General features: G+C 43.6%; 1 protein-coding gene across 1 annotated transcript in view; it reads right to left on the minus strand.

Moving 5' to 3' along the window:
* The window catches only part of LOC138273417 (uncharacterized), a 94,862-nt gene that overhangs the window by 37,683 nt on the left and 29,512 nt on the right, over positions 1 to 27,667 (minus strand). The window contains exon 3 of the mRNA XM_069218888.1: positions 11,965 to 12,078. Within this exon, the coding sequence (XP_069074989.1) occupies positions 11,965 to 12,078 (114 nt within the window). The remainder of the gene's footprint in view (positions 1 to 11,964; positions 12,079 to 27,667) is intronic.

Raw genomic sequence — 27,667 nt, forward strand, 5'->3', positions numbered from 1 at the left:
ACTCACTTCCACCTTTTTCACTGGAAATCAAAGATCCTGCAGTTTAATTGTTAATTGGTACCTGGGAGCTTCAGTTTGCTTTACCATTTTCCCTTTCTATATGCTTAATGAGTTCTGTTGTTTTATTTATAGCACTAAGAAACTAATTTCAGTGTTTCACTCTACAAAAAAACAACAGCACTTATGTTTTTGTTGTTATGATTAAGGGGTTAATCAGCACATTTGTAAGCAGTAATATTCAACAGATAGTTAATTTACCAATTTTTAAACAGGTATTGCAGAAATCAGGGGCCTATTAAGCATGTCTTTCTATTAAGCATGAAACAACTCATTGCCTCCATTTTGGAGAAACTATGGGTCTGATTTAGATCCTGGTGGAGGGGAATACTCAGTCACAAAGATTCCATCTGCCATATTACGATCCTATGATATTCTATGGGAATCATACTATGGCTGACAGGATATCTGTCACATTTGTGATGGAGTAGTCCATTCGCAGTGATCTAAATAAGGCCCTTTGTCTTATGATTCAAGGTGATAGTACAATTTTGCCCTGCCTTGAAAATATTCTAGATAAACGACTGTGTTTCAAGCTATTAATGTCCTACTTGGGGAAAAGCTGTCTTGGGATATACAGGATCTAAAGGAGAAAATAGGACAGGATTATGGTAATTGCATGTCAAGCTTTAGTGAAATTGAATATTACACATAAGTTTGTCTCCCTCCTGGAAGAACTGATAAGAACATTAGGTTAAAGGATTAGGTAAGATGGGAAAAACATTTGGGCATTCATGGAGTGGATATTTTTGATAAACGAAGAATAGGTGCATTGGTATGAATTCATAGGCAAGTTCAATGCAAATGAGAAAGAGATTAAGATGTCCTGAAGGTGAAACTTATGGACATTTTGTGACAATAAAAAAATGAAACATGCCTGAGGTGATTCTTGTGAGAGGACAGCAGAACGTATATGTACTTGGGGTTAGAAAGTACAACATTTACTGGAATGGAAACAAGGTGCTCATAAAAAGTGTTAACATGCTCCTTCTAGAAAATTCATGAACCCATATGAAAATCACACAGACTGTCTGAATTAACTAAGCAACAATACCTACAAATCTTCACCAGTCTTTTCAAAAAAGCCAAAAAAGGAGTTAATCAATTTATGCTCCTACATGGATAGTTTCATTCCAATCCATCAAATGAAGAAAGGGAACTGTCAAAACGTTGATTTCCCATGCAAATTCCCATAAAAAATTTGCTCTCTGATACTGAAAAATAGCTTAACGTAATTAAACCAAATTTGGCACAAAGTTAGAACTTTTCTAGGAAAGTGTGTTTTTTGTGATTTGGTGTAAATCAGCTGAGAAATAAGCATTTAAAGAGATGCTCGGATTGGGTTCTAAGGGTTTCAAAGTTAGGTGTATCTGGACTGTTGGTCTATATATAGACAACCACAACATATTGAGCAATACACATATAGATGTGTATGTAGGCATGCACAGCGTTTTAAATATACAATAAAAAGTATTCATATGCCTAAATTAGGCAAGTTTTGTATTACAAGCTGTGAAAAGTAACAGATTAAACCTGAGCAGCCCTCAACTATGAATTAAGAATCCAGAATCCAATAAGAAAAACATGTACATGCCATCAAAATGTAATGGATTTTAACATGAACTATTCTTCCAGTCAATGGAACACTTAAAGTGAGCACTCAGGTATATCAAGGATTGAGGTTTTTAAAATAACCCAAAAAAAACATTTTATTCAAGAACATTGTGTAAAGAACATCACATATGCAATGTGTTGCAACTTGGGTGCAGGAAGTAGTTTGTCCAGGAATCCCATCATGCTTAGCCAGTCTGAACAATCCACTTTAAGCAAGGCACAGTACTGCACATAGGAGGTTCATATACAAATATATATCTACATAATGACATTGGAATATCAGGGAAGGGCAGCCACCAGACAATCAATAAAGTGCATTACAACAGAAGCAAACTGTCACACCTCTATCTGTCAGTATCAACATCCTCGTCACTGAGGTCACCCTCAGGAGCCAGAGGTCGGTCACACAATGACACACATACGTCCACATCCTCCTTCAGTTTTTCGTTAGTTCTACTACTCGTCATATGCATCTCTTGAAACAGGATCCACTTCACCACATTCTTCTCCCAGTGATTCCACAGACGGTGCCACATCCACAGCAATGCGCCTTTCGGCTAACATGAGCCCAACAGTAAGAACCTATAAGCCATTTTCTTACACTTTGTTCTTTTCATGCTGCCTAAAAGGCAAAACTGGGAAGTGAGGGCACCATGCATTGTTATGGTGCATAGAAGTCTATCCACTACCACGGTCCAGTAAGGATACACCAACGGGTACCCCAAGCCATGTGCATACAATCTGCCCCCCACAAAACCACCATCCTGATATATGTGGCTCAGTGCCAAGGGTTTCATGTAGGTGCGATGAAGGAAGTTAAAATGGATGAGCTTAAACTGTGCGTTACTAGAAACTGTCCTAGTTAAAGCACACACTCTTGCCAGACCTCATCTGCCATAGGCTCACCCAAATCTGACTTGTAGGCCTTCTGAGCCTGTGGGCTACATCCACCTCTATGGCCTTACATAGCAGCAATACCAGATGACTCCCCATTCCACAGGACAGCATGACCCCCAGGGTGCCAGAGGCACATGGGACCACTGTAAAAGTCCCTCAGGTCTGTCTAGCGAACTCAGCCAGGCCTGCATAATGCAGAAAGTGTCCAGGACCCACTCCAAATAGCAGCTCTGCCTCCTAAAAGGAGATAAAGGGCTCATTGGGATAAAGGTCTCATCCGGATATATATCACCCCAATTTTCACAGCCCACCTCCCGCCACACCTAATAGGTCATGTTGGTCTCCATTTGCAGAATCTGAGTAAGTATCCATACCAGCGATTCCCTATGAAAGGGTACCACACGAAGTACCATGTGTACCAACCTCATCCACACTCAGGCTGTCTGCCTGACCACATAAGGCTGGTCAGTCGAAACTCTGAGCCCTCCATTAGTAACACAGAGAGCTCCACCACTACCAGAGTCCCCATCCAGCAAACATTTTTCATAGTTATGCAGTTTGCCAAACAACAGGCCACATGTTGCATAACTGTTGCAAAATAATAGAACTTTAGATGCAGCACCTCCAATCCTCCACCCTCACAGCTTCTCATCAATGTAGCGCTGGCCACCCAACTGTGCCTGCCAGCCCATTACAGCGATGTTAGCAGCAAATCCAATTTCCTAAATACCTAAGCAGGCAGGTGGCAAAGGGAGTGCTGTATTGTGTAAAGACAACACAGCAGGAGCACCATCTTAAAGACAGCAATCCAGTCCATAACAGACACCGGCAGGGTGTTCCAACACGGACAGAGGACCGAAGGGAGTGCAAGACTCTCCTCATATTATATTGAACCTTCTTTGAGTGAGCAACCATAATTCCTACGTAGTGAAATCTATCCAGCTCCCAACAAAAACTCAAGTCCAGAAGGTCCTCCATTGGGGAGCCTACCCATGCCGCTACTGGAAACAGCCACGATTTTCTCCTGTTCATACACAACCCTGAAGTCATCTAAAATACACAAGAGCTCTCCAAGCGACTCCAGAGGTTCCCTGAGATAGAACAATGTATCATCCACATACAGCGACACAAGGTGTCTCGTCACACCCATCTTTGTCGAACCCTGATCACCAGGGGCTCCAATGCCAGGACAAATAACCCAAACAACCATGTCAAATGCTTTTTCTATGTTTACCGCCACCAGGACCATCTCCTCATCAGCTCCCTCTACCTCTTGCAAAATATATGTAAGTCTCCTCAGGTTCATACCCGTGTTACAGCTCGGGATGAATCCACATTGATCTCCATGAACCAACCTGCTCACAACAGGGCTCAGACGGCTAGCTAGCATTTTACAAAGGACCTTCACATCAGTATACAACACTGTAAAAGGCCGATATGCTGCAGGGTCTGTCTTATCACCACCAGGTTTAGGCATCATGCATATTTCCCCATTCCACATGGTTGGGGGTAATACACCCCTATCTTGCACTTCCAGATATACCTCCGGGAGTCCCACTATAAGAATCGCTGAGAATGCCTGGTAGAATTCTGCTCAGAATCCGTTCCCCCCAACCCCTCCCCAGAGCTTTTTGTTTAGGGAGTAATTGTAGCGCCATCCTCAGCTCCTTCAACATGAGGCTAGCTTCCAATTCGAGACTTACCTCCTACCCAATATTTAGGAGAATGAGGTGTCCAAGTAAATCCTGTATACCTGCCTGAGTGATCTCCGTATCCCTCTTGTAAACCCTCTCAAGGTGCTGTCAGAATGTATTCACAACCGCCACCCAGGTGGCCAGCAGCACACCCTATACCGCCCTCAAGTGTACAACTGGGTCCAACGTTGCTTCCCTACGCAAGATGCATGCCAAAAACCTCCCCAATTTGTGGCCCTCCCTATAAATGCACTGCTGATACTGGTCAGAGGGAACCTATCCATTCTGTCCCAGATAGCTGCTATTCAGCGGTGCATTGCCCCCTCCCCTCTCTTCCTCCACCTGGCATTTAAGTCCACAGTCTGCAGCTCTGCAAGATCTGCCTCTCTCTCCTGAAGCTCCTGCCCAATAGCTGCCACACTCCACATATTAAACCTCTACACCTGCTCCACAGCCCAACACCCATAGCCTCCTATTCAGTGACGCTGCAGTACGTACTCCTCCCAATTGTGATCCATATACTCTGTCAGTGAGAGCGCCAACGTCTCACTACCTTCTGCATTGGACAGTACATCCAGTGGGAATCCCCAGTGCACTTTTTGTTCTGGTGCTGCACCCTCTGCATTTCACAGCTAACTGAGGTAATCAGATAAAAATCTAGCCAGATAGGACACAGCAACCTTCTTGTCTACAGGGAGCCCTGCCAACAGCACCCGATCCAACCTGCCATGTATGTTGCATGAGGGAGTGACAAGTATAAACATGATTCAAGGTTATGCATCACCGCTCTCAATGCTGCAGTCACGCAGCCTTCATGTCCCATCGGGGCTGAAGCCTGTCCAGATCACCATTGAGAATGCAGTTGAAATCACCCAATCAAAACAAAGGCACAGCCACATCCTAGCTGACCAGCTCTTAAATACTATAAAAGAAATCTGCGTCATCTATTTTGGGCGGATAAATATTTAGGATGGTGAGGTCCCACCCATCCAACAAGCCCTGTATGACCACATATCGGACCCCCACATCTGCCTCCGAGTATGTCAGGGAAAACCGGGTTCTGGGTGACACCCAAATCAGAACTCCCCTGGCATACATAAAAAAGAGGCATGATAAATCTGACCCCTCCACTTCTTAGCTTCTGTATCACTCAAATGAGTGTCCTGGAGGAACTGAGGATTATAACCAACCGTTCTCCTAGAGACCTTTGAAAGGAATGCAGGCAGTAGAGCAATAAAGTATATTCCTACACACTGGAAACATATAGAGAATTACCCACAATGAAAATCAGAGCAATGTAAAAGATCCTATGTACTAAAAAAACTAATGTGCTTCTTTATTTGAATATTTGATCCCCAGATCCATCAGTAGGAATGTTCACATTATCTTCACAACCTGGGAGCATTGGTTATATGATCACTCTTTCAAAACTTCATATTAAAGATCATCAGGGATTTCACCTCAAGACAAAGACCTTCAAAGGGAAAGCGTGGGATAGTTTATAGCTAGGATCCAAGGGTCTGGACAAAAAGACAATGTTATTCTCTTACTGGAGAACCCAGTGAGCACAGCTTGAACATATTGTAATGGAGTACTGTTGTTTGTGAGAAATGAATATATTGTTCTATTGGTCCTGATTTGAATCTCATAAACACAAGTACCTTAATTTGAAATACAACTTAATCAGGAAGAAACGGATAAAATACAAACCAACAACATGATCATTGGAATGAAATCTGGTATAGGTGTGCACACTTATGTAAGTGGTCTTTTACTTTTTGAAGGCTAAGTTGTCGGACAAACGTACTGGGGACTTAAAAGCATGAAAAAAAGAGAGAAAGCTAATAGTCCAGGATGTGTCAACTTGTATAGACTGATGAAAAGAGCAGATATAAATGTTCTCAACTTCTGCTACACCATCCTACAGTTAAGTAGAGAGGGTCACTTAGGACTGTTTGATGTAGGGCATACAGGAAATGCAGCAAAATGCAGGTAGGTTTATCCCTGGGAACTTTTACCTTTTTGGTTAGTGAGGGGCCAGGAGTCACCAATAGTTACAAGGCGGTGCCAGCCATTAATATAGCACTTAAATTACCCTTCACACAGCACTACTGGGCCAGTGGAAGATGAGAAAATGATTAAACCCTGCTGTCTGAGACCTGAAAAGAGCTCAAAAGGCCTGGACCTGCTCTCCGTCTTCCACTCGGGACACAAATATGGACTCCAATGGTCATAAGCTGGCACCCTGTTCAAGCTACAGAGACACAACATGCTACAAGAGTCTCTTCCTTCTATTGCCCAGCTGGCTAGTTCCAACTGGACCTGGACCCTGCAGGTGACTTCTGCTGGAGTAAATCTTGACCCTCAAGTGCTGTTCCTGAGGCTCTGGAACCATAGGTTGTGTCAAAATGTACTGCTCCTTACATCCTGAGCAACCAGAGACCTAGACATTTGGGTCCATAGACCTCTAGGGGCTGGGACAAACCTGTCAAGCCTGTCCGACAAATGTGCACTGCTGCTAAGATGAAAATTCAGGTTTCCCCTGCTCTAAGCTTTTCCACAGCAGCAAATACAATTCAGTATGAACTCGCGGAGAAAGTATCCAGCATTGTGGAGCCCTCTTCAGCTATAAGTGATTAAGTACGAATGTAGAAATTATAAACCGGTGAAGGAGTCAAAAGCATCAGGCCAGCGAGGGACCATACTTGGGTGCAAAATAAAGATTTCTCCTGCTTGGGGCTCTACAGCCAAAAGTCAGTGACTTCCCCAGTACCTCATCTGATGGCTATCAGATCTTGTGGAGTATTTGGCCACAGCCTGCTGCCTATCCCCACTGGAGATTCTGGCTTCCATTTCTGAGTCTAAATTCGAAAGTAAAACATCTGCCCGGGTCAAGCCTAATTTCTGCATTCCATCGCAGTCAGTCTAAAATTGCACCTAGCTTCCAGTATACCCAAACCAGCTGACCACAGCTGGCATATAACGCTTTTTGCCAATTATTTTATTTAAAATTTTAAAAATGGATACCTTCAGTCCCTTTAAAGGATTGTTGTTGTCATTTTATTTAATAAAAATGATTCTATTTTCCTAACTTGGTTTGAGAAATTTTCTTGTGCTGTATTTTGACTTTATTACTGTTTTGATCCTATATAAATACTTTACAAATTGCCTCCAAGTTAAGCTTGTCTGATCTATGCCATAGCTATCAGGGGGTTGAGCTCAGGTACATTAAGTGACTTTAGTGGTTAACCCTGGCAAGGATTGCGATTATTACTGGAGTGAGAAGTCACCCCCTCACCTAGTACTCAAATTTCTTACAGCAATCATCAAAATGATGCTGTGGCAGCTTAAAATAGGAACCATAGAGACTAAAGGTCCTTGCAGGTGTTATCCATGTTTGAGTTCATCATTGGCATGATGCAATGACAAAAATCTAAGGAGAGCAGCAAAGAACATAATATTATCACATGCTGCAAACATGACATGACTACATGGAAAAAAGGAAGCAAAGCCCATGAACAGTTTTTATGACTGTCATCATCTGGCCTACGCCGATAAATCCTATCACACCATAAAGAGCAAATGAATCTTGGACCTGGAGAGTAATACCAACATTTCTGGACCTCTGGTGGAGGTAAAGGTCCTCTCTGTGACATTGATGGGCCCTTGGTGATGGTAAAGGCCTTTCAATTACTTGGAAGGCCTCTCTAAGCTTTTAGGTTCTCTCTGTGACTTTATGAAAGAAAGCCCTTCAGATCATCGAGGGGCATTCCTGATGTGAAGGGCTCACCCACTGACATTGTGATACTCTCCAGGACCTCAAGAAATGCTTTCAAGACGTCAAGAGACCAACCATGACATCAAGAGTAAGAATATGACTTTTTTAGTGCAAAAGTGCAAAATTTTGAAAATGGACTGCTTGGGGAAGAGGAATGGAAACGCGGGTTGCGGAAACAGTGGAGAGAAGAAGGGGTAAACCAGTGCATGAGGGAGAGAGCAAAACAGGGTGCGAGAAGCAAGCAATGAAGAGCATACCTGCCAACTTAAAAAATATTTTACAGTGTGAAGAGTAGGCAGGGCTTTGGAGGGGACAAGGGCCTGGTGCCAAGTGCTAACTTAGATGCACTCTGCCCCTCACTAAGCAGCCCACTATCCCGAAAAAAAAAAGAAAAAAAAATGGAAGGGTCATCCAGGCTGTAGCCAATGTCCTGGGGTGTTTTCACACCTTTTATGGAGATTGGCTGCATACAGCCTCCGAAAACGAGCTGGAAACATACCTTCTAAAGTGGTTTTCAGCTTGTTTTCTCTTTCACAGTGTGATTTTAGCTTCTCGCCGGGTGACTGTATGGAGGAAGCTGAAATCATGTCACACACTATGGCACCGTGTGAGTTGGCAGGTCTGGGAGAGAAAATGCAGGGGCTAGAGAATCACAAAAAATAGTTAGTGAGAGCAACACAGGATGGAGAGAAGCAAACAAAGGTGAGAGCAATGCTGGAGGAGAAGTACACGATAGGGAGAACAACAAGGAGTGCAGAAGGTTTACAAAAGTGCATGAGAGCAGCAAACATGGGAGCGCAGCAAGTAACCTGTGGGAGCACACTGGAAAATACATGCCTTTTCATGAAATGCTTAACCATCAATAAAACAAAGTTCCCTACAAATGAGCACTGAAAGGGTACAAGAAGTTATGCCCCAGGGGAGGAACAAACACACCATAGATGAGCTGAGACATGAGTTGAGAATTTAAAAACTAATGTAACAATAAATATCAATATTTAATGTTATATTATTTTTTTAATTCAACATAGGTTAATAAATATGTTGTAAATAAATAAATGCATACCATTTTACATATATATATATATATATATATATATATATATATATATATATATATATATATATATATATTTCAAAAAGTTTATTTATATTTGTAACTATTTGAAATTATTTTATTTAATTTAACATGAGTTCCTATAGTGGATTATATTATATCCTTACCTCCATTCTTTATTATGAGAGGGTTTGCAGTACCCATGGTTAGACATGTGCATTGCTGGACTTACTAAAAAAGTTTAAGCTATATACGTTACTAAAATAGAGCAGTTTGTTAATCAGGCCCAATGTTTTTCTGTTACTTATACCTGCTGTAAGCTTTCATAGCCGGGGTACGTTTGCATATTAACGTCAATTCTGAATAGTGGATTGTGTGTTTTACATAAAATACTTTACGATTTTGTACAGAAATAAATAATGGATACTCTTTGGCATGGCCTGAAGATATTGGTATGGCTTCAATGACATGTCAAAATAATGGATCTCTTTTTAAATGTGCTAAAACAGGAAACTACAGACATGCACTAATACTTGCATTGCATACATTATCATATTAAAGCAAGTCCTATTGGCTTTTCCAAAGCTTGATAATTTTGTTATGAGTTTTTATATTTTCTATATATATTTTTTTTTTTATGAAAAATTGAATTCATCTATTTCATGTACACTGGCACTTTTTCATTTTGCTTTGGAAAGTTTTTTTCTGTCCACTTTCAAAAAGTGTTGCGGGGACCTGCACGTGGGAGGGATTATTCATTGTTTATGAATAGTAATTATGATGTCTCAGCAGAGAGGTTTTCATCACCCAAACCTTAGCGTTCTATGCAGAAACAATGGCTAACTAAAGCTGAATAAGTCACAAAAAACATATTACTTAGGAACTGGAAATCTTCGGCTTCTGTCTTGGGGTCAATCACCTGTCCTTTTGAGCTCTCTTGGAAAGCATTTCAATGTGTATAAAGAAACAAGAGGAACTATTCAATAAAACTTGCTGACACCATTTGGAAGTTTATGATTAGACGATCAATACTCTGAGCCTAATTATGAGTTTGGCGGAAGGGAACACCCATCTGACAAACTCCTGACAGGGTGACTGCAACCGTAGTGGCGACCACCCCTCTGGATCTATTACGAGTTTCCCACTAGGCTGACGGGTGGAAAACGAGGTTTCCTCCAGTCAGCCTAGCTGGAAATTGGCAGCAGCATTGCCTCCAGCTTGAAATCACACCAGTGAAAATGCTGTCACCGGTAGGGTGCAGAAGCACATTTGTAATGTTCACTGTATGCACTGAAGATGGCTGACATTGTGATGGTTGTGGGCATGGGGACCCATGCACTGCCCATGCCAAGTGCATGGGCACTGCAGGTGCCCCTCATGCTCCCCTCTTAAACTCTTCTCCGCCAGCCTTTTCATGGGGGCTGGGTGATTGTGACCTCTATCCGCCGACAACTTGTCTGGATTACTGATCCCGGGAGAGATGGCGGGTCTTAATGTGGTGATCGGACCACCACAGCAGCAGCGGTCCTGATCGCCACAGCGAGTCTGCCGTCTCACGTCCGCCATCCTCGTAATGAAGCCCTAAGGGCCATATTTATACTTTTTGACGCACAACTGCGGCAACGCAGTTGTGCGTCAAAAATTTTAACGCCGGCTAACGCCATTCCAAAGCGCCATGCAGCCGCCTTATTTATTGAATGACGTTAGCCGGCGCAGCTGACTGGTGTGCGTAAAAAAAAATGACTCACACCAGGCAGCGCCGGCGTAAGGGAAAATGGAGCTTGGGCGTCCAAAAATGGGGCAAGTCAGGTCTGAGGCAAAATATTGGCCTCAACCCGATTTGCGCCATTTTTGTTTACGCCCAACCCCCATTGAAATGACTCCTGTCTTAGCACAGACAGGAGTCATGCCCCCTTGCCCAATGGCCATTCCCAGGGGACTTCTGTCCCCTGGGCATGGTCATTGGGCATAGTGGCATGTAGGGGGGCACAAATCAGGCCCCCCTATGCCACAAAAAAACCGAAAAAAATACTTACCTGAACTTACCTTAAGTTCCCTGGGATGGGTCCCTCCATCCTTGGGCGTCCTCCTGTGGTGGGCAAGGGTGGCAGGGGGTGTCCCTGGGGGCATGGGAGGGCACCTCTGGGCTCCTTCTGAGCCCACGGGTCCCTTATCGCCTGCCCTGACCAGGCGTTAAAAAATGACGCAAAAGCGGCTGGACGTCATTTTTTAAGGCCCGCCCACTCCTGTGCGTCATTTTTGCACGGGAGTTTAAATAAGGCGCACATGCCTTAGAGTCATTTTTTAGAAGGGAACGCCTACCTTGCATATCATTAACGCAAGGTAGGTGTCCACGCTAAAAAATTACGCAAACTCCAAGATCTTTGGCGCTAGACGGGTCTAATGCCAAAGTATAAATATGGAGTTAGCTTTGCGTCGGATTTGCGTAAAAAAAAACGTCGCAAATCCGGCGCAAACAGAGTATAAATATGCCCCTAAGTGTCTTAGTTATTAGGTGCATTGTTTTACTTCTTTCCTAGCTTTGGACTCGCTTGTGTCTTTCTTCTTGTCACTTGTGTACTGTCATAATCCCGTCTTCTCACAGTGAATTACAGGCCGACATTGGCTTGTAGTTGTCTCAATTTAATATATTGGTACTATTGCAATTATTGCTTGATACTCTGACAGGTAGATTTGTACATGCATATGTCTGAATTTGACTTATTGAATATTGAAAAACACCTGATCAACCAAATTATTTTGTGCTTTAGTTAAAACATTCCTTTGAACTGGGTTTTAGTGAAATAGTTATGACAAATAATGTAATGTAACAGTAGCAACCGTCTTTCAAATTGAATAGGACTTACTCTCGGTCCCACAGAAACAGCCAACCAATGTTGCATAGGTTGTTGAAAATCCATAGAAGGAAGAACGATGGGGTATGAACTCCTGGTTCAACATAAACATATCCCAGCTGATTTCTAAAAATAAAACAAGATATATAGGCAGTTAGTATTTTCTCTAAAATAATAGTTAAGGGTCTCAAACACCACCAGGCAAGGTGGTGCACTGTACGTCAATGTGTAATTGTATTAAAGAATTATCAGACCTGGAACTTTGGAAGTCATGGTTTGGAAAAGCCTGGCCCTTTTAGCAAGAATAATGCTGTATAAACCTAAATTATTGGGCTGTGGGTATCATGCAAATTTCTGTTTTCTTTATGTTAAGCATGTGATTTTAATTCATGGTAGACCTGATTGGAGGAAGATGCCCTGCAAGTACTCTGTACTGCCTTAGAAATATGCATCACAGGACTTTAGAAACTGTACTGACAATGTTTGGCTGGCTGGTAGCAGGAAGAGGGTAACATGGAGTAACCCTTGAAAACAAACGTGCAATCAGAGTCAGTTGATCAGCAACAAGAGAAATAGTGCATGAACTAGAGTGCTTATCATCCAAATGGCCCTATTAGTGAGCCTCTCAGGAGCCATAACTGCTAGAACAGTCACATGTAAGAATAGTGCTACGTCGACCACATACTTTTGGGTATATCCCTGAGAGAGTTGCATAACTCCTGTTGGAGTGCTTTTATTAATTAGTGTGGGAAAACTGGACTTATTGCAGAAGCCCCTCTCACGATATTGCCCACATTTGTAGCTGATACTGGTGTTTTCTGACTCTGACTGTGCCATGGGCAGTGCTAACTAGTCCCAGGGACAGTGCTCAGATTAAAATGGTATAAGCAAATTAGGCCTAATTATATTTGGCTCTGACAACCTACCTTTAAGTCCCTAGTACATGGTATGGCATGTAGGTTTAGGGACCCCAGTATAGTTAGTGCACCCATATGTGCACTGCTGTGGTGTCCAGTGTCAGTGTAAACTCAGGTCTGCCTTGCTGGCTGCTTTTAAGTTAAAATTAACCCAAAATTTGACTTTGGAATTAAAAGGATTTTCAAAGTCTCAAGCTACTTTATTTGTACATATAAGTCACCCTAAGGTCTGTCATAGGTACCCCCAAGGGATGGGTGCAGTGTGAATATAAGAAGGTACTTTATAAAATATGTTTGATAAGCCCTGGTGAGGGAAAAACAGGCAGATTAATTTTGCCTTTGTAGCCAATGGGTTACATAGGCAAACATTGGGAAACTTTATTTTAAAATAATAATAAAGTCTTATTTCTGACAGAGAGGAGCTAAATATATTAGTTATAATAAACTCAACAACTTGCCAAGGTTTGATTTATTGTAACTAGCACAGAGAAAGAGTTTTAGAACTCTTTCTGAAAGTTACTAAATTCAGCCCCGTGGTGCCTGGCTGAGACAAAGGAAGCATCTGGTGGGGGGAGAACTGCTATAGCAGATGGGAGAGCAGGATGGGGGAAGAGTAGTCAAATTAGTCTTCGAAGGAGGGAGAGCCACTTGGGACAGAAACTGGACCCCAGACAGATAGGATCCCCACTTATGACATTAGGAGAGGGGCTGGAAGGGATGTGTTAAGGGATACTAGCCACACCAGTGGGTGGACTCAGCCAGATCTAACCTCCTAAAATGAACTTTTGCCATCTTAGATTTTCACAGAATGTTGCTTTCTGGGATTGATTTTGTGAGGTGGTCACCCCAGAGGGTGGTGGCCGGCACCCCACTGGACAGAGCTGCCCCACAATTTAGATTCTTGCTGGAAAAAGATACTTGAGAAGAAGTACTGCCTTGCTTAACCCCTAGTCTGCAACTGAAGAACTGCACAACAGGAACTGCACAAGTGGCGCACTTTGGGTTTCACTAAGAAAATAACTTTGCCTTGCTTCTGCAACTCAATCGGCAACTCTTGGAGTAGACTCTCTGTAAGCTAAAGGTACAAAGGAGCTGACCAGAGTTCCCTGCATCAAGTACTGTAAGAAGAGCCCAGCTGACAGTGCCCAGTGGCCATTTGAGGATTCTGGCCAGGTGCATTCTGGGAATTGTAGTCCCAACTCCCAAGGAGCAACTCAGAGCTTCTGGGACCTTGGATCAAGTTTCTGGACACTTAAGGACCCCTAGAAGAGAAGAAGATACAGAAGTTTGGAGATGTTTCGAGCAACTGTTGTAAAAAGCTCCGTAAGTTGAAGAGGTACGTTGTGGGAGTTGTAGTCCCAGACCCCTAGAAAAGAAGAAGATCCAGAAGTTTGGAGATGTTTCGAGCAATTGTTGTAAAAAGCTCCGTAAGTGGAAGAGGTACTTTGTGGGAGTTGTAGTCCCAGACCCCAAGAGAAAAACCAGAGTCTTTGAATGCCTGGCTGGAGCTGTGGACCACTTTCCTGAATCAAGAAACACTTCTGAAAGTAAGTGCAACAGTGTTACATGGTGGCTGGTCTGAACTCTGTCCCAGGCCAGTGCAACCTTTTTTTAACCTTTTTGTTAGAAATGGAGTCTCTAGTTGGGAGTCGGTGTACACCCTGTCAAAGCAGGGACCCTCATTCTGGTCAGAGTAAGGGAGTCACACACTTAAGACATCCCCTGCTCATCTCCTTGGTAGCTTGGCACAAGCACTCAGGCTTATCTCAAAGGCAATGTGTGAAGTATTTATACAACCACATACAGTAGCGCCATGAAAAAACACCACAAAAGGACACCATACCAAATTAGAAAAATAGCCAATATGTATCTAAATCAAACATTGCCAAAAAGACAAAAATCCAACAAACACAAAAAAAAAAAATTTTAAAGTAAAAGAAAGCGTCAAAAATAAAGCCGCAGGTGAGCTGATGCGTCTGAAAATCTAGCAAAGTATTGATTCCTTACTCGCAAGTGAGGGCGTGCATTGATTCTTTCCCTGACGGGCAGGCGATGTGTCAATCTTTTCCCGCAGGAGAGTGATGCGTTGATTTTTGGGCCCACAGCCTTGGGTCCCTGCGATGATTCTGTAGATGTGGACGCCCAATGGTGATGCGAGGAAAATCTGTAAAAACGGCATTGATGAATCCGCGCTGAGCAGGCAATGTGTTGATATCTGCAGCCCAGGTGCTGTGTCGATTTTATAGCCGCGAGGCGGGTGCTGCATCAATTTTACAGCCGCAGTGCGGGTACTGCATCAAGTTTCTGACTCTCGTCTCCGGTGCACGGATTTCCACCTTGGGTTCACCAATTTCTCCTTTCATTGACCAAGGGACTGGATGTTTTACCACTTTGCAGGTCAGGGGTCTCAGCTAGAGAGTTTAGGTGCTGGAAGATGAAGTCTTGTATGACCCTGAGACTTCAGAACAGGGGGCAAGATCAGTCTAGCCATTGGAAAAACTCCAGAAGCAGGATTTCAGAAAGCAAAGTCGAGTCCTTTCACTCCCATGGCAGAAGCAGAAGCAGCAGGCCAGCAAAGCAACAGGCAGAGTGGCAGGTCCTCCTCAAGCATCAAGTACTTCTCCTTGGCAGAGGTTCCTCTTGATCCAGAAGTAATCTAAAGTTGTGGGGTCAGCAGTCCAATACTTAAACTCATTTCTGCGTTTGAAGTAGGCAAACTTCAAAGGAAAGTCTTTGTAGTGCACAAGATCCTGCCTCTTCCTTGCCCTGTCCCAGCCACACTCCAGGGGGTTGGATACTGTATTGTGAGGGGACAGGCACAGCCCTTTGAAGTGCAAGTTCAGGAAAGAAGGCTTTTGTGAAACAATCATGGTCCTTTGAGGAAAGTCTTGTGCAAAGGCCATAAGCTAGACAACTAATCAACAGGGCCTGGAAGAGAATTTTTAATATGCTGCTCTATTGGGGAAGCCCTCTAAACTAAAATATGAATGTGCTACTGTTATTATAACCTTTGACCCACTGGGCAATAAAATATGGTAGATTACTCTAAATAATTGGCACCTGTTACATGATTGATCTAATCCTGTGCCTCAACTATGCTTTACTTTTCTGTGTACTCCTAATCTCAAGGATAAGCTGGTGCATTCAAGGTTCAAAGGTATGCCTGCCAAGGCGGCCAGTGGTCCACCTATCACGGGTTATTGCCCCTGTGATGGGTACAGTGTGTGCAAGCATCAATCTCAAAGTGTAATACTGAGCGACATATGAGTTTGGTTTAAAAATAAAATGAGTAATTGTAATGTGTGTTTTTCATCTACAGACTGAAATATCACTGTGGTCTAATGTACATTGGTCTAACCACCAGGAAGGTGAAGATAGGGATGCAAGAATGTATACATACCCTCAAAACAGGGAAACTGACAACAAAAACAGTTCAGCACTTCAAGGAAGCACATCATGGGACTCTGGATTTTGAATGGACTGTGCTTAAATGACTTGACCAGAGACTCGAGAGAGCAAAGATAGCTCTACATAGAAAAGAATCCTAATAATTTGTTCCAAGCTGAAAAATGAGGTTGGGCTGAATGATCTGGTGGAGAGGCACAAGATACATTGTTACTGCCCCTACTAGGTTATTAGATCTCAACCCCGCTCAGTATATTGGTTATATGTGGATGATTATCTAACTACGCCATTATTAGCACCTTCCACCAATATTCCTGGCTTCTTACTATAGCTGACAGGCTCTATGAGCCATGACTGAATGTGCCTGCTTTGTTTGAATCGTTTGTTACCATTGTTAGGGATTGTGATGTAAAAGGCCCCTCTTCATATTTTATGGGTCCCTGAAATGGCTCATACTTGGAATCACATCTTTTTGGCCTTGTTCACGCAGTCTACATTGGCTGTACAATAAAACACCCAGCAACCACCTTCTTTCCAGTATAGTTCCAAGATGGAGCCCCCTGTATTAAAGCTCCAGTACTCAACTTGTGATGTCACACAAGTGAAGATTGATGGAAGTTTATCTCCCCTGTGGGATTCTGGTGTTCTCCCTGTGCTCTTAGAGGCGCAAGTTTTGCAGGTGATTTTTCTTTAATTCAATGGTAGTGATTGGTGTCCACACGAACGGGCAGTGAGTTCAGTTTACTTTCTTGTGCAATCAGGTTTAGAAGAGGGTGTTCTTTTCCCTGCTTTCTAAAGCAGTTGAGGTTACGTTTTTTAGCATCTGTAGCTATCTGGCACTTGAGTTTCCTGCCAGTTTAACTGACTATTTTCCATCAATATTGTTAGTTTGTTAGTAACTTTCTTTTCCATGGTCATAGTATTTTGCTACACATCACCATTTTTGGTAAAGAGAATCTGTAAACATTTGTTTTTTATTAATTTTCATTATTTACCTTACTTTTTATGTGGTTCAACTTAGTTGTGCTGATCCCGCTATTGAACCCATTAGGTCTTCACGTGGTGGCTATGTTATAAATATAACTACATTTGGTTCATTCTCCCAGAGATTAACTTTTACAATGTTGTGCCAACACTTGTGATCACCCATCTTGTTTGCTTGTTTTCCCCTTTTTCTTGTCAGGTGGAGTGTACTTTTGGGTGATTTTACAGTCCTCTAGCCCTGATTAATTTGTCGAACAAGTCTTCTGGCAATGGTGGCTGCTAATTATTCTGTGGGCTGTTTTGAACCATGAGCTGAGAGACCATATATTAAGAATTATTACCCAGTGTTCAAAAGCATTTTAGTGTACCTTTGCATGGGATGAATTGACTTAGAGAGTGAACCAAAACTTTCTTATTAACAGGACCTTATACATGCAGTAGCAGAGATTAGTGTAGAAACCATAACAAGCACATAACAGTTCACCAGGCACATCTGGAGATCGCAGAATCCCACACAGGAGACTAAGAGATGGAGGACGACAGGATTTTGTTATATGCAGACAACATCCTGTCCTATGTCACACACCTCAGTAAGACCTTGCCAGGACTACACTGAATTTTTGAACTATATGGAGCACACACAGAGTACAGACTACAATGAAAGAAATCCAGTTTATACCAAATGGAAGGGGTCCTGGAACAGTTAAACACCTCAGGAGACTTACATATAGCTAGGGAAGGGTTGAAACACCTGGGAATATACATGACCACAGACAATGACAGAAGCTTTGGCCATAAAATCCTTAATATCCTGAGGGAATTCCACAAAGATGTCGAGAGATTGAAAAACCTACCACTTGCGCAGCTTGGGAGTGCAACTATGTTCAAGATGATAACCTTGCCAAAGTTGCTATATGTACTCTAAGATACCTGTCATAGAGTCCAGGAACAGATCTTCATTAAAATAGAGGTAGAGGTTAAGAAACTACAATGGAATGAGGGACACCCCCAGAATTGCATTGCGCACCCTGCAACGTAACCCATACAACAGGGGAATTGCTCTCCCAGCTATACGGGCGTATTACTAGGCAGCACATTTAATAGCGATCACCGACTGGGGATATGCATCTGGCTTTATTATGCATACACACTGGAGAGAAGCTAATTCCACCCTAAATCATTCCTATACTACATATACGGAGGGAAGGGGACAGGAAAATTACTGATGGCAACACAGCTAGCCACAGAGGCCTGGAAAGGGGCAGGGAAGTGGATGGGATGGGCCACACAACTAACAAGGGAAGCCCCTCTATAGGAAGGAACCCACTTAAAGGAAACTGGGAAATTATGCAGATTTGGACTGTGGGATGTGATTGGCATCTCCAAGCTAGGAGATCTGTTTGAAGAAGGGTAGCTCACGCCATTCAGTGCACTACAGAGGGACTATCAACTAAACCAAAATCATATAACAGTTCAGTTACAACATTCTTGGAAGGCAGAGAGACCATACACTACTGACATACCGGACTATGCTCCACGAGAGGGGAGATTACTCCAGAGGGAAATAGAGGGGAAAGTGGTTTCCTGGACCTACAAAATGATTATCAATCAATTGCCTGATTCCCTAAAGAAACTGAGAACAAAATTGGAAAACAAGGTTGGGGAGCTAGAAGACACTAGATGCACCTGAGGGAGATGGTGATCAAAGCCAGGTTAAGAGTAATACAATTTAGGATTCTTCACAGAGTGTACTATGACAGGGTTCAGCCTGCAATGTGGCACAGAGTGGGGGATCGTTCCTTCGCACACTCTGGAAATGTTCAGGCATTCACTCATACTGCAACAGAATCACAGGCAAAATGGGGCCAATGTTCAATTAATCAACCAACATTTATAAAGCACGACTTGTCATCCTGGGGATGTTAAGGCGCTAGCTGGGGGATGCGGGTCAATCGAGAAGACAGGTCTCGAGATCCTTCCTGAACTGAGCCAGCGTTGGGGACTGCCTGAAATGGAGCAGGATTGTGTTCCAGGTCTGCGTGGTGGGGTAGGAGAAGCATCTTCCTCCATCCGTGCTCTTCTGGATCCTAGGGATGGTGGCAAGGGCCTGTTGCATTGAGAGGAGTTGCCTGGAAGGGGTGTAGAAGGAGAGGAAGTGGTTGAGGTAGTTAGGTCCAATGTTGTGGAGGGCCTTGTATGGGTCAGGAGTTTGAAGGTGATGCGTTTGTTGGCGGGGAGCCAGTGTAGGTCTCTCATGTGGGCGGAGATGTGGCTGTGGCGGGGTACGTCCAGAATCAGTCTGGCTGCGGCTTTCTGTATTCTGTGGAGTCTTGCTTGGAGTTTTTTGTTGATTCCCGCATGGAGTGCATTGCCATAGTCAAGTTTACTGCTGACGAGCGCCTGGGTGACAGTTTTTATGCGTCAATGGAAATCATCTGGTAGATCTTCCGGAGCAGGCGAAGGGTGTGGAAGCATGATTAGGAGATGGCACTGACTTGGTAGGCCATGGACAGTGATGAGTTGAGAATGATGCTGAGGTTGGGGGCATGGTCAATCGAGGTGGGGCAGTTCTGAGACTACTGGGCCACCAGGAGTCATCCCACCCAGAAGTGGCGGGCCCAGGATGAGAATCTCTGTCTTGTCCGAACTGAGCTTGAGGTATCTGTCCCTCATCCATTTGGAAGCTGCCTTCATTCTGTTGTGAATGTTCTATTTGGCTGTTGATGGTTCGTCGGTGAGAGAGAGAATGAGTTGTGTGCTGTAGGCGTATGAGACGTTGTTGAGCCCATGGTGTCTGATGATCTGGGCGAGCGGGGGTCATATAGATGGTGAAGAAGGTGGGGCTCAGGGAGAAGCCCTGGGGAACTCTGCATCTGGTTTCCTTCTGCATTGAGAAGAAAGGTGGGAGCCTGACTCTCACTGAAATGTTGACTGAAAATGCTGGAAGTAGACATCCCATTAAGAGCCTAACTATGTGATCCTGGGAATACCAACTGACCTGGATATACCACATCCTAGACTCCTCATTAGTAATCTGGGACTAATTGTGGGCAAGAGGGACTAAGTACTGGGGAGCCCCAGAGCTACCCATGATTGGGGAATGGAAAAGAGGAGTGGACCTGTACATGGTCATATACAAGACCAGAGGTTGCTGAAAGAAGTTTTATAAGATTTGGGCATCATGGAGGAAATATTATGATATAGATATGGGAGAAACTGCAGAGGATGATCCACATGACACAGTTACAATGTAATTGTATGGAAGAATTCCTAAAACAATCTACTGCCTGATACCTGTTTGAATGCCTAGATTTAACGAAGCAATGATATGTTGTTGTAATAATTGACTAAAAACTCCACTCCACTGTAATTGTTGTTGTTGAGATGCAATTGAGAGCCATGCTAAACTTGACTAGAAACCCAATAATATATATTTTTAGAGAAAAAGAAGTACAGTTGGCCTAGCTACACTCAGTAGAGCTAGGATGGGTAGGCTTCTTCCCTGGTTCCATAGAAAAGTGCTGATGATGGTAAATTAAGCTAGCGGAAGCACAATCCAAAAGGCTTCCGGGGGTTGCTCCCATGATTCACTTTCTATTTTTACACAATTTCTGGTCCTCTTTGGCACCACACCTAATTTTACACTATACACATCCCAGTTGGATTTACCCTAAATATAGGAGTAAGGGCCTTGAATGCAGATGTTTTCATAGAGGCATTATAATAAATTACTATTTTAAGGGGATGGGAAGATGGGATTTTTTTCATTTTTGAATGATTGTGAATGAAAAACACTGCGTTTTGCTCCTCATTTTCCCTTTCAGGAAGCCTTTTTTGTTGCTCCACATTTAGTAGAAACATTATTGACTCATACACTCACTCAGCACCTCACAAATAGCAGATTAACAAAGAAGGAGGAAATTATTTTTGAGGCTGGGAAGATTTCAATGGCACATTGTAATACCCTGAATCCATACACGCTCTTACCTTTGCCAAAGGAAGAAGATGAGGAAGCTGGTAATGTAACTGATGGCTAATAAATAAGGTAAGAACCAAGCCAAGACCAGATATCCAAGATGTACCGCTTGAGTCAAGTAAATTTTATTCGATTGGCTTGGACCCCGTCTTGTGAAGACTCAGATAGTCCTGATCCTATGCACTGACTCTCTTAATTATTTTAATCAAGTCACAATATTGCCAAAATACAGAGGAACTAGCAGTTTGTAATCCACTGTTATAAAGCCCACACTGAGACTCTGAGACAAACTGAATGCTGGATGAGGTGGTGGGGGAGGACCGGTCGCTGGCCATATATCCATCACCATTTACTTCCCTGATCAAAAACGATCAGAATTCATATTGATTCTGCTCTGTTTTGGGGGACCAATGACACTCTTTATGACACCCACATATGCATGTTCTGCGTGTGGTCACTGATGTAGGACGTTAAGGCCAACTATGCACTTACTGTGTGGTACTAGTTAAAATGCCCATTGATGCATGCACTGAGTTGGTCTACTGGCACTCATTATTAGACCCATTGATGCATACACTCTGTAGGACAACAGACGGTTTTTACCTGGTACCTTCGATGCGTGCAGCATGAACACAAGTTTTTCAGAACAGTCATACAAGTACTGTGTTGGGCTACATATGCTTGTTACAAGGCCTACTGATAAAAGCAATGTATGTAACATACTGGTTTCTAGGTCCACTGATGCATGTATTGTGGGGAGCCACTAGTGCACACTGCTATGTTCATTAATGCATGCACTGTGTTCGGCTGCCGATGCTCATTACAGGGCCCATAGATGCATGCACTCTACAGGGCCACGTACGGTTGTTACTAAGCTCATTGATCATGTACTGTGTTGTGCCACTGAGAGAATTTGTAACCAACCTTCCTCTGTGCTTGGCTGGATGTGCTATGTCTTGAGTAATCGGCATGTACAGTTGAAAAATGCCACCAGGTGGTTTAGGACGAGGAAGAGCTTGATTGCTTCTTTGCGAGCTATGCAGCCCACATCACTAAAGTTGACTTTCTGACCAATTCACCACAAAAGACATCTGGGCAGGAATATGTTCAGGATCTCTAGCAAAAAATTTACTAACTAGGTTCACACGGGGTGAGTTTTGCTTGAAGAAGCTTCACCACAAAGACTATTTTTAATGCATGCTTCACCTCTAGCGTGCCCTTTGAGAAACTTCCATTCTGTCGTAGACAAGTACAGAATAGGAACGCACAGGCCGTTGAGATAAGATCTCAACAATACAAATGTCCCATTATTTTAGCTTTATGTTATTCATGCAAGCAAACATCCTGTCCTTCTCGTGCTCTCTTTAATTCCTGTTCTTTTGAGACATCACATTCATGTATTTTGTCAGTACAGGAGGAAGAGCTCTGCATACAACCCAGTGAAAACTATATAGAAACAGGAGTTCACAAGCATTGGCAATGCCAATAGTTCTCACCTTTAAAAGACCTACTGGCTTTCTTTTGCCATGTTGTGTATCAGTGCAGCTCCTGTTCAGCTTGGTTAAAGGTTAGCGGCGTGGAGTGTCAGAGTGGAGTGGGGGAGTAGAGTGTAGTAAAGTGGATATGTCTGAATGTTGTAGAGTGGAGTAGGAGGATTAGAGTGTCATAGAGCGGAGTAGAGGGATGCTGAATTCAGTGGCAGAGAGTGTTATTGAGTGGATTGGGGTGGAATAGGGTGGAGTGGGTTAGAGTGGATTGAGGTAGTGCGGTGGATTGGATTGGAGTACAATGGGGTGATTGGATTAAGGTGGCTTGAGTGGAGTGAGGTGGATTGGTGTGGGCTGGATTGCATTGGAGTGGGGTGGGGTGGACTGAAGTGGGTTGGGGTGGATTGAAATGGGGTGAGGTGGATGGGATTGGGGTGGATTTGAGTGGGTTGAATTAGATTGGATTGGGTGGGTGGTTTGGATTGAAATGGATAGGGCTAGGTTGGGGTGGACTGGAGTGGGGTGGGGTGTGGTGGATTGGATTTGGGTGGGGTAGATTGGACTGGAGTGTGTTGGATAGGATTGCAGTAGATTGGATTGGAGTGGATTGGAGTGGGGTGAATTGCATGGAGGTGGGTTGGATTGGAGTGCGATGGGGTGGATGGATTGGATTGGAGTGGGGTGGACTGAACTGGGGTAGGGTGGGATAGACTGGAATGAGTTTGGGTGGATTGTAGTGGATTGTGTTGGAGTGGGGTGGATTGGAGTGGGGTAGGCTGGATGGATTGGACTGGAGTGTGGTGGACAGGAACTTGGATGGGGTGGACTGGATTGGGATAGAGTATGGTATATTGGAGTGGGGTGAGGTGAGGTGGATTGGAGTGGGGTGTATTGGGGTGGAGTGAACTGAAATGGCGTGGATTAGGGTGTGTGGACTGGAGGGGTTGGATTGGATTAGGGTGGTGTAGATTGGATTGGGGTGGGGTGGACTGGACTCCAGTGGGGTAGACTGGAGCGGGTGGACTTGAATTTGGAATGAATTGCAGTGGAGTGGAGTGAGGGGGATTGGATTGGGTGGCCTGGATTAGGGTGTGATGAAGTGGATTGGACTGGGTAGGGGAGGGGTAGACTGGATTAGGGTGGGGTGGGGTGGATTGGACTGGGTTGGATTGGAGTGGATTTTGGTGGATTGGACTGGAGTGGGGGGACTGGATTAGAGTGGGGTGGATTGGATAGGAGTGGATTGATTGGAGAGTGGTGTACTGGACTGAAGTGTGGTAGATTAAGGTGGATTGGAATGGGGCGGATTTGACTGGAGTAGGATGGATTCATGTGGGCTAGATTGGACTGAGTGGTGTGGATTAAAGTGGATTGTATTGGAGTGGGTGAATTGTATTGGAGTGAGGAGGACTGGGTAGCGGTAAACTTGATTGGAGTGGTGTGGATTGGATTGGAGTAGTGTGGATTGGAGTGGGGTGGGTTGGATTGGATTGGTGTAAGGTGGACCGCACTGTAATGAGATGGATTGGACTGGAGTGGGGTGGGATGGACTAGACGGGGGGGTGTATTAGGGTGAGAAGTACTGGATTAGAGTGGAGTAGATTGGACTGGGCATGATTGGCGTAGATTGGATTAATTGGTGTTGGGTGGACTGGATTGGTGTGGGGTGGACTGGATTGGTGTGGGGTGGACTGGTTTGGAGTAGGGTGGATTGGAGTGGAGTGAATTGGGATGGAGTGGGTTGGACTGGAGTGAGGTGAGGTGGTTTGGATTAGAGTGGGACAGATTGTTTTGGATTGGAGTGGGGTGTTTGGCATTGTTTTGGGACAGGTTGGAGTGGGGCAATTTGTTCTGGATTGAGATGGAGCCGATTGGAGTAGGGAAGGTTGGAATGGGGCAGTTTGAAATAGATTAGAGTGAGGCGGCTTGTTTTGGATTTAAGTGGGGCAGATTGTGTTGGAGTGGGGCAAATTGTTTTGGGTTGGAGTGGGGCAGATTGTTTTGGATTGGAGTCAGCAGATTGTTTTAGGGTGGATTGGGTTGGTGTTGGGTTGATTGGTTGGGAGTGGGGTAGATTGGAGTGAGTTGGACTTTTTGATTAGAGTGGGGCAGCTTCAAGTGGGACAGATTGTTTTGGATTGAAGTGGGGCAGGTTTGAGTGGGGCACATTAGAGTGGGGCAGATTGTTTTGGATTGCAGTGGGGAAGATCTGAGTGGGGTAGATTGTTGTGGGTTGGAGTGCAACAGATTACACTGGGGAAGACTGCTTTGGATTGGGGCAGATTGTTTTAGATTGGAGTGGGGCAGATTGTTTTGGTTTGGAGTGAAGTATATTAATTTTGATTGGAGTGGAACATATTATTTTGGATTGGAGTGGGGCTTATTGTTTTGGATTGGAGTGGGGCAGATTGTTTTGGATTGGAGTGGGGCAGATTGTTTTGGTTTGGAGTGGGGCATATTATTTTTGATTGGAGTGGAGCATATTATTTTAGATTGGAGTGGGGCAGATTGCTTTAGAGTGGTGCAGATAGTTTTTAATTAGAGAGGGCAAACTGGATTGGAGCAGATCAGATTGGGGTGGTTTTGGAGGAATTAAGTAGGGTGCATTGGAGTAGACTGGATTGAGGTGGGGTGGATTGATGTGGGTTTGATTGGGGTGGATAGTAGTGGTGCAGGTTTGAGTGGCGTGGATTGGGGTACACTGCATAATTATGTGTTGAAGCATCATTTCAGAGATTACACATAATAATAAAACACTATCGCTTTGCAATATTTCAAACAAATTAATTGTCACCTTTTGAGAACAGTGTCCACAAGCAAAAAGAAAACATTAGTGGAAAGTGAGAAAAGAAAAGACAACTTGACAAAATAAAAGAAAGCTAGCTTTAAAAAATAAAACTTTGCAATTTTGTTTGTGCTGCTGGGTATGTTTTCGCCAGTCACAAGCCTTCTGTTTGCTGGGAACTGGGAGGTAAAAAGAACAAAATAGTACCTCGGTCACATCACCGGACGGGCGATAATTAAGTTAAATCAATTAGTGCTTGATCCCTGCACAATACACAGAGATGATGCCAGGTGTGCCTTGATGAATTACGGGGCTGTCATGAAGAGTGCCACGCAAACAAACAAATGGTGAGCGACAGGCCGGCTCCTAGCCCTTTACTGAACACAACAGAGTCTTGCAAGCGAGGTGCATGCATTCTCAGGCTCGACCCTAAAAAGAAGCTGTGCTCAATGCCAGAATAGATTCCTTCTGCACTACATTTATGCTGTCAAGTAAACAACTTAGGAATCACATCTTAAAAAAGGTTCCCGATGGCAAATGCAATTCATCACACTTACGCAAAGCTGACTTCCCGTTTACTAAATGGTGGACATATATCAGTCCAGTGCGTCAATTTGTGAAATGTAGGAAATAAACTTTACTTACTGCTCTTCTGCTTCCGATGTAAATAAAGACATGTAGAACACACTGGTTTCAGAGGTGGGTTGTGGGGAAAACACACCGATATGGAAGGAAATTTTATATTTGCATACTGATATCAGTTCATACTGATTTCAGGCTATGCAAATACACTGATCTTCACAGCAGCTTGCATAAATTTAGAGGCAAATCATTTAACTACATCTGTATGATGAACACCCAAAGCAGGAAAAAGTAAAATCCAAGTAAAATCTTTATTTTAAAGTACTGAGAGCTGATCGCTAACCACTTGCAAGTGGGGAAGTCAGTAGCCACAAACTCAAATGCTAATTTTGGCAGCAAAGAGTTAGCAATAGACTGGGGCTTTAGGCACTGGGTAAGACAGAAAGCAGTAGCTCTCCTGCACACTATAACGTAGACAGTGCTTTTTTTTTGTTTGTGCCAACAACATGCTACAACTCTTACCAGAAAGGCTAAAGCAATGCTGATCTGTGTGCAGCAGGACAAAGACAGAGCCAAACAACACCATCAATTTTACTTATTGCAAGACCGGCGGCTCATATAATGCTTTCTAATCTTGCTTCATTTTAACAACAGCAGTCAAGATAAAAATAAAAAACTACAAATCCCGAAACTCAGCCAATGGGATAAAAGCAGTACTACATATAAAGAACTAATAGAATCTAGCAACTCCTATAATACTTAACTTGACTGCGAACGTTCTCTTTTCTTGCTGCTTGCAGTCAAGATAAGTAATATCATTAATCTTATAGAGCTTTATTGCATGTTTACATGTTTAATTATTATTATTCTGTTTATAAACTGTAGTTACTGAAGTAAATATTGCTTTCCTTACTTCCTGCTGTTTCCGTTCAAGAGCTGGCATGTTGCCAAATTACTCACATGCACTGTCTCCCTCATGCTCTGATGCATCTTGGGCTGCGGTCACCATTTTCTGTCAGCCTGAGATGCTTGTTTGTGTTCCAGGTTCTTTCCAGTGTTTCTGTTAGTCATCATCATGCAGCACCTTCTTCAACACTGCCGCTTGCTTTAATGTAGCGGTCCTCACCGACTTTCCTTCGCTCAGTGTCTATTCTCCATCCTTGAAATACGCTTTTCCTCCTTTCCTCATGCTAAACAGGGTTCTAGCTCAGATCTGAAGCCAACAAGCAACTCTTGTCTTGGTGGCTCCCTTCTGGCAATCACAAGTGCGGTACCCTCCCCTTCTAGAATTAACTATGGACTCTCCAGTTCTTCTACCCTCCTTTCCTGAACTCCTCTTGAATCCACCAGGCCGTCCTCACAATCTAATAATGGACAACTCTCTTGTTCACTCATCTTGGAAGATAACATGTTTCCCCAATCTGCCCCTTTCATTTCGCCAGAAGCTTCTGAGCACATTAACGAATCCTTGGCTCTGGGAACTACCAAAGCTTACAAATCAGCTTGTTTTTTTAGGGCAAGCTGGTGTTTAGGAAAACATATCACTCCCTTTTCAACCGATATAACTAGGGGTGGGTGG

The sequence above is a fragment of the Pleurodeles waltl genome, chromosome 2_2, assembly GCF_031143425.1.
Source record: "Pleurodeles waltl isolate 20211129_DDA chromosome 2_2, aPleWal1.hap1.20221129, whole genome shotgun sequence".
Taxonomy (NCBI): domain Eukaryota; kingdom Metazoa; phylum Chordata; class Amphibia; order Caudata; family Salamandridae; genus Pleurodeles; species Pleurodeles waltl.